This window comes from Echinops telfairi, unplaced genomic scaffold (genome assembly GCF_000313985.2).
Source record: "Echinops telfairi isolate 266 unplaced genomic scaffold, ASM31398v2 ScPeMD7_3533;HRSCAF=4204_1, whole genome shotgun sequence".
NCBI lineage: Eukaryota > Metazoa > Chordata > Mammalia > Afrosoricida > Tenrecidae > Echinops > Echinops telfairi.
The window spans coordinates 23,959,623-23,971,543 of record NW_022107432.1 but is presented as its reverse complement, the minus strand read 5'-3'; the positions used below and the strand labels follow the sequence as shown (position 1 = coordinate 23,971,543).

Below are 11,921 nucleotides of genomic sequence, written 5' to 3'. Positions count from 1 at the left end.
TCTGCAGGTCAAGGCTCCTCTCTCCCAGCCTCACGCGGGCCCCTGGGCAGAGCTGCAGGGCTGGGGAAGAATAGTGGCCCAGGGAACAGTTAGGGGGCCCTGTCCCCACCAGAAAGGAAGCCTTGATGGTGTTGTGGATTACCCATTGGGCTGCTAACCCCAGGCCAGCAGTTCAAAACCACCAGCTGCATTGCAGGAGAGAGGTGAAGCTTTCCACTCCCGTATAGGGATGCTGTGCGTCAGACTCAAGGGCAGTGAATTTCGTTCTGGGTTTTTGGCCCCACAGCAAGGGAGCCCTGGTGAGCAGTGGTTGAAGGGCTTGGCCACTAAAGGATGGTGAGCAGTTCAAACTCTGCTCGGCCGCTGAACAAAGCTGTGGCTGTCTGCCCCCATCGTATTATCACCGAGGAAACGCCAGCGGGCCACATGTGGCCCTCGAGCCGTAGTTTGAGGACCCCTGTTTTATACCATCTGCTGTCTCCCTTCACCCACGTTTCTGTTGTTCGTCCCCCTGGGGGTGGGGGAAGGTTGTATGTCAATCATTACTATTGGTTCAAGAGTTTTAACATGTTAATGAAAAAAATGTAAAAAATAATATCTGACTAAAAAACAACAAAAGTGTTATTTGAGCTATTTCCATATTGCTTCTTGATGGGCATCCTCACTTGCAATATTCTTCACTTTTATTACAAGCATAGTTCTAATTTTTTTATGTTTATGGACTGAATGAACATTACTATGGGTGCTTAGAGTATGCTGTTACATAGATGAACATTACCAAAGAGGAAGGAATATCAATTTGTGATTTCGAAAACCCTAATTACAAGTGCCATTTTCACAACTGGTGAGCCCGACTTCACTGAAAAGTAGGTGTGGGTTCTGTTAACTGGTGTGTACCGGCTGACTCCCACCATCGGCTATATCTTCCCCAAACCAAAACTCATGCCCAGAGAGTCAATGCTGACTCATAGTGACTCCCTGTGCTTCCGAGATGCAATTAGTGATGGGAGTAGAAAGTCCAATCTTTCTCCGATGAAGTTGCTGCTGGTTTCAAACTGCGGACCATTCATCTCGCAGCCCAACTCGTAACCACTGCACCACCAGGACTCCTCGTTCATGATCTCCTGTGTCGTCCTCTTTACAGATGAGTATGAGTTGCATGCCCAGAGGGGCTCACAAAAGAGGGAAAAAGAGAGGGGGCGGGGGCTGAGTGGGGCGGGGCTTGGAGGGCTGTGGGCGGGGTTTGAGGTGGGGCTCATGGAGACCACGCCCCGACCCAGGATGGCTACATCGACTTCATGGAATACGTGGCCGCGCTGAGCCTGGTGCTCAAGGGGAAGGTGGAACAGAAGCTGCGCTGGTATTTCAAGCTCTACGACGTGGATGGCAATGGATGCATCGACCGTGATGAGCTGCTCACCATCATCAGGGTAACTCCAGGTGCAGGGTAACTCCAGGTGCAGAGGGTAACTCCAGGTGCAGAGGGGTGGGGGGCAGGGGAGCTGCTGCTCCAGGTGAGAGTGGGTGCTGGGTCTTCAGCCTCACAGATAGGTCTGGGGGTCCCAGTGGCACCTCTGACCCTTCCCCCGGGGCCTCTTTGCTTACCTACACTAAGCAATGTAGCACCTCCGCTCTGTTCAAGGCCCGGGACACCTGGGCCCTCTGCTCCCCTGCTGTTGCCCCCACACCAGGAAGAGGTGTCCCCTCCATTCTGCCTCTGCTCGGTCCTAGGCCATCCGAGCCATCAACCCCTGCAGCGATTCCACCATGACCGCGGAGGAGTTCACAGACCTCGTGTTCACCAAGATCGACATCAACGGCGATGGTGAGCACCCCAAGTCGGTAGCCAGGGATGTCGCGCACCTGGGGGCGGGGCACCTGGGCGGGAGGGGAGGAGGGACACAAGTGCCTCTGCGGATCAGGTGTCCGTTTGCCTCTGCCCCACCGTAAAGTTGGCTTCTAGGGACCCCAAGACAAGGAGCCCGGTGGTGGTGTAGCGCGTAACTCGTTGGGCTGCAAGGTCAGCAGTTTGAAACCACCAGCAGATCCGCGGGGGAAATACGAGGCTTTCTACTCCTGAGACTCCGGCTCGGAACTCCCCAGGGGCAGTTCTGCCCTGTCCTATAGACAGGGTGCCTGTGAGTCGGAATTGATTCCACGGCAGTGGGTTTGAGGACTTAACCTGGGAAAAGACTTAGGGGAGCGCTGGTGGCTCAGTGAGGTAAGTGTGGGGTCGCTAAGCGCGAAGTCCGTGGTTCAGATCCTCCAGCCCCACCCTGGGGGACTAATGAGGCTCTCTGGTCCCGCGGAGGGCCGGCGCCAGCCCATGACTCCCTTTCTCGCGGGCGCAGGCGAGCTCTCGCTGGAGGAGTTCATGGAGGGCGTGCAGAAGGACCGCATGCTCTTGGACACCCTGACGCGCAGCCTGGACCTCACGCGCATCGTGCGCCGGCTCCAGAGCGGCGGCGGGCAGCCCGAGGACCAGGCCGAGGCCGCGGGTGAGCTGCTTCCCGGTGGGGGTCGTGGGAGGGGCCGTGTGCTGGAGACGCTGTGGTTTGCACCCTAGACAGACTCTACTGCGCTCAGAGGCTCAGCCTGCCTCCTTGGGGCACACGGGGGTGGGGGGTGGCATCAGAGGGGCAGCAATGGGAGCGCAGGGCATGGGCAGGGTCCCCGTGGCTGGTGGGGTTGTCTCTCCCTCGCACCCACCCCACCCAGCCTTCCCCACTGAAGGTGCCCTGTTCCCAGCACTTAGAGACCCCGAAACTCGGCTGGGCTTTTGGGGACTTGGGGCCCAGGCTCCTGTTCTCTTCTGCAATGGCACCGGCCTCGGCCCCAGGGGCGCCCGACCCCAGGGGTCCTGGCCTGTGGTTCTGTTGACTCATTTCTCCTTTCAACAGGAAGTTGAGCACCTGCCCTGTCCCCTTGCTAGATGCTGGCTGTACTGCGGTGAAAAGGACAGACGTCACTCCTCAGGGAAGCAACACAGACAAACCTCCTTATAATAAAATAGACTCCTAGAGGTGTGGCCAGGGCCTGTGAGGGGCCTGCCTCAGACGTGGCTCCTCACAGGTGACCCCTGACTTTGACCCTGAAAGAAGAGTTGGTGAGGTCCCACCTGGAGAGGATGATGGGAGGGGGAGGTTGGGGTGCATTCTGTGTGCTGTATGGGAGTGCATATGGGGGGCTGTGTGATGGGGGTGGGGAGGAGCTTCCTTTAGGTGTAAATTCAGAACCCCAAAATCAATTGCCATCCGGTTAATTCTGACTCATAGCGACCCTATGCGACAGAGTAGAACTGCCCCCCCACCCCCCCACCCCCACCCCCCCGTGGGGTTTTGAGCCTGCAAATCTTTGCTGGTGGTTTCGAACTGCTAACCTGTGCAAAGCAGAACCCACTCTGTCCCCGGGGGCTCCTTAGGTGTAAATTGGGGCGTTAGAATTTTATAAACTTTGGAGATATTTTTAGGGATCACTTTCTAGGGACCCCATAATGGAGAAAAGCGTTCCTTCAATCAGTTCATCATCCTATCAAGGGGCTAAGGTGGACTAGCGCAGGCTTGAATCCCCACTACCGCCTGGCTGTCGTGTGCGCACGCGCACATGCAGACTCTGCAGGAGGGCCTGCTCATGTTCGTGATGGGCCAGACAGTGGGAGGAGGAGGGGTCGGGACGTGGGAAGTCCTCCAGTTACTGGGAGAGCTGACTCCACCTGCCCGTCCTATTCTCGGGGCGACCCCTCGGTGTTGACATCTCCTCTTGTGGATCCCTTCGTGTCCCCTCTCTCCGCCAACACACGTCTCCTGGGCCCAAATACGAAGGCACTTCAAAAAGTTTGTGGGAATTTTTCTCTCTTAAAAAAAAAGTTAGAAATGATTTATTAAAAAGGAAATGTATTTAATATCAGAAGTTTTTTCCCCTTACAAGTCAATGGTTTACGTATGTTAAAAAAGACGTGCACAATCTCATGATCTTTGAATTCTATTTTTCCGCATGATTTTTGAAGCACCTGAATCTATATTGCAAATCCTAAGCCTATACCTAGAGACCTATACCTGTGGTTCAAATCCATGTGGGGGGAATGGGTTTTCTGTGAGGCCCAGGGGCCATCTCCATGTAGGGTGTACTTTCAGTGAGTCCCTTTGAGGTATATAAAAGACCATGAGGCACCAAGAAGCCAGCAGAGGCCGGGGAGGAGAGATGCCACATGGAGAGAGATGAAGCTCACTGGGGACCCCGGGAACCAGGGCCTTCAGAGATCGTCCCCAGACCCCACCGAGACCACCTTCGCCCAGAGCCAGTGCCCTGAATTCAGACTGTTGGCTTCCCAATCCGTGAGAAAATAAATTTCTGTTTCTGAAAGCCACCCTTGTGTTTTCTCTCTCTGTTACAGCAGCCTAGCTAATTCCGACCGTTCTCTACCTAAGTGAGACTCACTGCTCATGACCAGTGGCCGGCCGGCCTGCCTCTGGTCTCGCTGCCCAAGTCCTGCTTGCTGCAGTCACTCGGGACACCAGCTGGGAAACAATGTAGACTGTTATGGGGTAGAGGCGCGCCCCGTTGTTGGCACATCCCTTTAAGAACACTTGGCAGGCACTCAGTGGTCTCTACCTGAAGGGGCAGGTATCCTGGACCATGCCTGTAGTATTAAATTAAAAAATGACGCGGGGGAGTGTGGGGGGCCAGCCCCCACCGCTAATACTCCTATTACTACTACTCGGATTCAGTAAGCACAATTGTACGGTTGGGATATATAAGTATTATATTAAAGTCATCGAGAGCATGAGAGATATTACAAGAATGCAGTTGGACATATTACATGATAGCATTGCTCACCTCAGCCCAGCTTGGTGGTCCACGTGGAGAGAGGGGGAAGGGAAGGAGGGGAAGGGAACAAGGGAGAGGGGAGTGACCAGGGAGTGAGCAGCAAGGAGCTCAGAGTCAGAGCCGAGAGTCCGAGAGTTCTATATTGCTGACTCACACCTATATACCTTTTGGGGGCAAGCCAGCCCACTAATTACAGGTAGAGACATCTGTCACAGGGAGGAGCTGCACTATAGGTTACACAGCAATGAGAGGGTGGTCTAGGGGGTGGTCTCTGGGTCTCCATAGGAACCATTATCAGTAGGGTGCAAACCCCTCCTACAGGAGCCTGTCCGTTGTCCCCAGAGGCAGGGAGCAGGCCCACCCATGGTGGGATGAGACAGCAGTCTGGCAACTGATTGCCTTCAGGGGAGGGAATGCCTGCGCATCTGACCTTCCCCCACACGTGCCCTGGATCACAGCTGCCTGGGGGCTGCAGGAACCTGGAGAGACAGGGGCTGGGGCTCTGCGATGGGTGTTTTCAATAGTTCTTTCTCCTGGGCTCAGGGTCTTCCTGCGCAGGGTGTAGATGGAGAGTAAAAGAGAGACTGGAGAGGGCGCTGTGGGAGGAAGGACAGGGTGTGTATTGCTCACACTTGTCCCGCCCATCACTTGGACCCCCCCTAGGCTGGGAAGGCCACCTGTGCCTGGGCACAGACGTGGAGGGAAGGTGAAGGTCAATGCCAGGGGCAGGTGGAAAAAAACCCCAAACACCAGAGTTGGCAATTTGGGACATCCCAAAGGTCAGAGTTAGGAGACTACCTGTCTGTCATTAGGACATTTCCCAACTTCATTCATGGGCCGTCTTCATGACCGGGGGCCCCTCTGTATGCTGCCGGGTTATTAGTAACCTGACATGTCATGAAACAGGTACCATCGCACCGGTCGTCCCATGCGCAGTGTGGTGCTGTGAATCACCCTCATCTCACCGTGTTGTTTTTATCATTTTATTAGGGGCTCATACAATTCTTACCACCATACATACATCAATTGTGTCAAGCACACTTGTACATATGTCGCCATCATCATTCTCAAAACACCTGCTTTCTACTTGAGCCCTTGGTATCAGCTCATTTCCCCCCTCCCTCCCCATTGCCCCCCTTCCCCTCAGCCCTTGATAAGTTATAAATTATTATTTTTAAATTATTATTATTTTGTCATATCTTACGCCATCCGACGTCTCCCTTCACCCACTTCTCCGCTGTCTGCCCCCAGGGAGGAGGTTATATGTAGACCTTGTAATCGGTTCCCCCTTTCTCCCTCACTTTCCCTCCACCCTCCCAGTATCGCCACTCTCTCCACTGGTCCTGGGGGGTTCATCTGTCCTGGATTCCCTGTATCTCTGGTTCCTATCTGTGCCAGTGCACATCCTCCGGTCCAGCCGGATAGCTCACCGTGTTTTAATCAGCTAGTTCTTTCTTAACCGAAAATGAATTTTCAAAGGAAACGATATGACAACCACCCCCATGAAACTGCAGGTTCCATGAGGTTCAGTTGTTTTTATTAAAAGATCATTTACAGCTCTTACAACAATCCATACATCCATTATATCAGGCACATTTGTACATAGGTTGCTATCATTTTCTAAACATTTACTTTCTATTTGAGCCCTTGGTACCAGCTCCTCTTATTCCCCCCCCTCCCCCGTGGCCCCTTGATAAATTATAAATTATTATTATTTTCATATCTTACACCAACCGCTGTCTCCCTTCACCCGTGGTTTATGGTGTTTGTCCCCTGGGGTGTGTGTGTGTGGTTATGTGGTTGTGATCAGTTTTTAATTTTTTGATATATCTATATAAAAACATATCTGTTTGAGTAACAGTCAACCTCCCCCACCTCCCAGGAACCATCTCCTATCATTTCTCAGGGGTGACAGTGGCCCAGGGCACTGGCTTTCAGTTTGTGTCCACCGAGGGGCCTCAGACTCCAAGGGGAGCCCAGGGGTGGGACTTCGCCACTGCCCTTCAAGCAGGGGGGCTCCAGGAACAATGACGAGGGCAGCAGTGGACCTCCGTGTCCCGGTGAGTCTGCGCTAGGTCAGCGTTGCTTTACACGTCCAGTTCAGGGACCATCAGTGCGTCTGGCACGCTGGTGCGCCTGAAACCGCCGGCTAGCTTGTGTTAGAGGTCTTATCACATGGGCCGATTTTCATGCTCCATTTTGATCCAGTTTCCATACAGGGGTGGACATATGAGACCGCGGGAGAAGCATCATTCTGCTGCTCTTCTAATCCAGCCTGCTCACGGTGCAGGGGAGGTGACCGAGGGGGTGGGGGAAGGAGAGGTGAACACTATTGGGTCCCAGCCTGGTTGGGCGCAAAGCCTGGACCAGAACTCAGGTCAATAGGGCCCCAGTTTCCTCCCCTGGCCCAGAAATGGTTTCCCCCATTCTTCAAAGGTCTGGGACTGGGGATCAGGACAGTCCATTCAAAGGTGGGGAGACTGAGGGTGAGGCTTGTGATTTGAAAGTACCCGGGCGGAGCGGAAACAGCCCCCATCAGCACACCCCACTGCTCCACCTGCTGCATTTCCCCTTGTAGACACCCTGGGAGGAGGCATGGGTAGGAGGGGGCGAGGGTCTTCCCATGAATACTCCTTAGGGCCTTTGGAAGGTGTAATTTTTATCCCACCCCCACTCCTCACTCAGCTCCTTACAAGGGCAGGACCTGAGCCAGGATCAGAGTGGGGATGATGGGGCCGAGCCACAGACCCTGCACTACTTGCAAACCTGAGTGAGCTTTGAGTCTTGAAAGGTTTGGGGATGCCCCCGGGGGTCATGGGGCTCGCGTGACCCCTCAGAACATGGCGCTTCTCCTCCGCTGCTGAGAGACCCAGGTGCTGGGATTCACCTCCATCGGCAGCATGCTCATCACCCACTTGGCCCGTCCAGGAGCTCATCCAGAGACAGCTGGCCTGGGAGCGGGACAGGAGAAACATCACCCGGGAAGAGGGGAGGGGCGGTAGGTGGGTGGAGGAGAAACCTCCTCTCCCTGGGACGTACCTACACCTCTTCCACAAACCAGTTTGTCAACTGAGTGGCGCTGCGAGGAACTGGAGGGTTCTTCGGGGATGTGCTGTGAGCCAACGTTCTCCCTGTCCAGCCTTGGAACTGGGCACTGAGCTACAGGGAGATGAGCCCAAGTCCCTGGGTGGCACGAATGGTTAACCAGTTGGCTTCCCAGCAACACGCTACCAGGTGGAACCCGCTTAGACGTGCCTGGCAATCTGGCTCTGGAAGGTGGTAGCCATGGAAACCCTGTGGAGCACTGTACCTCCGAGAAACACACGCCACGAGTCAGAATCAGTTCACTAGCAATTGGATACGAGATATCCCCTACAGCTGACAGGTGCGTGCATCATCCCACTGACTCCTCTCAACCACTGTCATCATCCCTATGTCCCAGGCAGGACGACTGAGGTCAAGGGGTCAAATTATCACGCTAAAGCTCCTGTCACACTCACTTGGCCTCCCTCAGCAACTCTCACATGAGTTTTAAACACGCCTACAAACGTCATGTGCCAGTGACGCCACTGTCATTTCATGCCGTCCACTCCACCCCCCAGATGAGAACGCTAGTTGCTGGGAGGTGGAGGGTCTGGGCTGAGGTCACACAGCCAGAAACTGGGGGTGCTTCCCAGTGGGCAGCCCTCCCACCACAGATGTCCACTCCTTTACCATCTCTAGTCTCGTCCACCAGGAGGAAGATCCTGTCCACCACCTCCTCGGGCGTGAGCGTCGGGCTCTCCTGGGCCTCCATCTCCACCTGGCAGACCTTCTTCAACGTGTAGATTGCCTGCCAGAGAAAACTCAGCCTCATAGCTGGGGAGCCCTGCAAGCCCCCCGACTCCCGCCCCTCAACAATCCTCCCAGTGCTGGTCCCCCAGGTTGCTCACCTCAGGACCACGGGATCCAGATCGAACCCAAAGAGCACTGGTCCTAAGGCTGTGCCCTTGGAGTCCCATGAGCCTCATTCCCCCGGGGGAGCCCCTGGCCTCACCTGTGAGCATCAACGCCAAAACCCCACAGGCTCTGATCAGGGATGATTAAGGACTGCAATTAAATAGCTCAGAGCTGGCAAGATTCCAGCGGCCTACACCCTAATGTAGAGTCAGAGAAGAACATCTTTGTGCATGTGTGCAAAATAGAATGATGGGAGCTAGAGACAAGGGTCTGGACTAGAGGGGAAACCCGTTTCCTCTCCAAACGAAACCACCCCTGGGAAAGCACCGTGCTCCGTGGACAGAGGAAGACAGATGGGAGAGGGTCCTCTGTTCTTAGAATGGAACCACCTCCATGCAGGTGTTGGGGAGCCTCAAGGGTTCAGATAGGCACCAACACTTCCTAGGTGTACGACCCTGCGGAGTCTCTATGAGGCAATGGGGCTAACAATCCTCCTATCGTCATATACCTGGGGAGGTGGAGCAGGTTAACGTGGACAAGTGTCAGAATCTGAGGTAGACCAGGTGCTTGTCTTCCTTTGGTCCTTTTTGCTAGTTGTCTGTTAATTTTATATCTGTTCAAAGAAGTGATCTGACATTTTGTTGACTTTTCTCTCTCTCTTGTGGATTTGTTTTCCAGATAATGAATTTCTGCTTTTTATTATTTTATTCCTTCTGCTTTCTTGAGGTTTAAGTTAGCAACTCTTATTTTCCCTTATTGACTTGAGATGGCTTCCCAGATCACTTGATTGTCAGTCTTCCTTACTTTCTAATAGGTAAATTGTAAGGCTATGAATTTCCCTGAAAACCCTGCTTTAGCTGCACGCTGTACTTTTGGGTAGAGCAAACTTCAGTATCAACTATTTTCCTGGTTGTGTGTGTGGGAGAGAATTTCTCTGAGTCACGGGATGTTTAAGAATATACTGCCTAATTCCCAAGCAGATGGGGATTTTCTTTCTGTAACTGACTTCTAGTTTAATTACACTGTGGTCAGAAAACACTCTGAATGGTTTCTCTATCCCTCAGCCCTCAAGCACCAGCTCTCCTCCCAGGCAGCCCTCAGAGCCCAGCAGTGCTCAGGCTTCCAGGTGTCTGGAACCCCTGGGCAGAGACACTGACCTCCACAATGTCCAGTAGCTCCAGGTGGTCGATGCAGCCGTTGTTGTCCTTGTCATCGATCTTAAAGGTCCACTTCAACTTGTGTTCCAGAGTGCCTCTCAGCACGAGGTTCAGGGCTGCCACGGAGGCCAGGAAGTCAATGGTGTTGTCCTGCATTAGGTGTGGGAGTTGCTGAGGGGCCTCAGGTCTCCCTGGGGCACCAGAATGAGCCTTATTTAAACCACCCAGGCCTTTCCCTTTGCTTTGCAATCCTTGCGGCTTCTGCCTCTTTGCTCAGATTGCACTCTGACTGCCAGTCCTCTCCCAATCTCTGTGATTATCCAAGAAAGCTCTGGGATGCAAGCAATGAGGAGCTCGGCTGCTAAACTACAAGGTTAGGAGTTCGAACCCACCCTGTGGTTTTGTGGGCGTAAGACCTGGTGATGTGTTTCATAAAGATTACGGCCAAGCAGACCCTAGAGCAGCTGTACTCTGTCATGTGGGTTCCCATGAACTGGACCCGGCCCACCAGCTCCCAGCAGCAGCGCAGGCACCCTTCAAGGTTCAGGTGAACGGTCTCATAATGGTCCCTTCCTCCAGGAAGGCTTCCTTCTCTGACTCCTCCGCCACAGTGGTCCCTCGGCTGCCCATTCTAACAGCCTCAGTGCCTGCTAGCTCTACCTCGTATTTCACGCCGCTCTCTGGCGTGCTGTGTGACTGGCTCATAAGTTGGCTCATTAGAAGCTCCTGGGGAATAGAGAGGGAGGGTTCGAATCGCCTCGGTTCCTCCTCCATGCCTAACTGGGTTACCCAGTACGCTCAGAGTCGGAGCCCAGAAATATTTACGAATCAATGGATAAGAGATGGGCTCAATCTGAATTTGGTGCGAGGGAGACGAGAAAGCAGTGTCCACAAGGAAAAGCCCCTGACGTTCACATGAGAGGCTTCCACACCCTGGACCTGTGGGAAGACAGACGAACCATGGCTCCAGTCCCCGCTCAGGCACTAGGCCTCGCTAGAGGGTGGCCACTACTGCGAAGGACAGGCCTTTAGCCTCACCCACCTCCTGGCAGGAGTGGCAGGCAGAGCTTGGCGGTAACTGGGCAGGGGAAAGAGGAAGGCCACAGATTCTAAGTAGCAGATGAGTGTGGTTTCCCGAGAGACTCTTTAATAGTTAATATGTCCTCGTGTCTTTAGAAATGATTTAAACCCAGAACCTGTTTACGAGGAGTATTAGGCAAGGGTGTCTGTCCCTCGCTGAACATGGTTTTGAAAGTTTTGGTCACACAGTGGACACCTTTCTGCATGTGTGTGTCTTTTGGACTTCTGGTAATTTCCTTATTATTATTAATTAGGAAGAATACATATAGCGAATCATCCCATCGTTCAATCACGTCCAGCAGAATTGTATGCATTTGCTACCACAAGCCATTTCCAAACAGTCTTTTTCGATCTGGACCCCTTGGCCTCATCACCCCTGTCACCCCAAAGCCTTACTCCACTTGCTGGCTCTCTAGGCTCATCAGCCGTGTTCTCACCGTGGGCGTCTCTTTAGGGGGGTCTTAGCAGTGGCCTCCTGTCAAGCACTGTTTTCACTTGCAGTTGTCGCTGATTAAGCTTACTATGAATCTCTCTTGCGTTTCTTTTTAAATCAGTGAGTATAGACCACATGCCAAAAGGCTGGTGAGGACCACCTGCTTCATGCACATCCTGTCCCTCGGGTCGGGACCCCTTCATCTTAGCTGAAGAGCCTGAGACTCCGTGGTGCTATAAGCTGCCCAAGGCCAAGTGGCAAACACTTCCCCGCCGCTGACCGTTCTCAGTCCCATACGCTGTATGGACTTCCCTTCCTCAACAGGTACAGCCTGGGCCGCCCACGGGGCAGTGCTACCCTGTCCTGAAGGGCCACGAGGAGGTGGCAGTGAACTTGAGTGTGTTTTCTGCGCTCAAGAGCGAGTTCCCACAGGTTGAGAACCGCTGCTCTAAGATGTCTCTTAATTACAAAGGGGAAAACATAAC

At 53.6% G+C, this 11,921-nt stretch overlaps 2 protein-coding genes across 3 annotated transcripts in view; one reads left to right on the top strand and one right to left on the bottom strand.

The window, feature by feature from the left end:
* The window catches only part of LOC101648593 (guanylyl cyclase-activating protein 1), a 9,784-nt gene extending 6,611 nt beyond the window's left edge, over positions 1-3,173 (top strand). The window contains exons 2-5 of one of the 2 annotated variants that reach the window (XM_004710855.2): positions 1,281-1,430; positions 1,732-1,825; positions 2,352-2,498; positions 2,933-3,173. In XM_004710855.2, coding sequence (XP_004710912.2) covers positions 1,281-1,430; positions 1,732-1,825; positions 2,352-2,498; positions 2,933-3,021 — 480 coding nt within the window. In that variant the 3' untranslated portion in view covers positions 3,022-3,173. Of the gene's footprint in view, positions 1-1,280; positions 1,431-1,731; positions 1,826-2,351; positions 2,499-2,900 lie in introns of both variants that reach the window. The other variant, XM_045294838.1, reaches the window with a different exon arrangement.
* Positions 3,174-7,307: 4,134 nt separating this feature from the next.
* GUCA1B (guanylate cyclase activator 1B) lies at positions 7,308-10,147 on the bottom strand. The gene is given in 4 exon segments (XM_045294839.1): positions 7,308-7,746; positions 7,749-7,778; positions 8,542-8,659; positions 9,924-10,147. Coding segments are annotated over 4 exon segments (390 nt in total). The 5' UTR covers positions 10,080-10,147; the 3' UTR covers positions 7,308-7,660.
* Between the last annotated feature and the right edge of the window lie 1,774 nt (positions 10,148-11,921).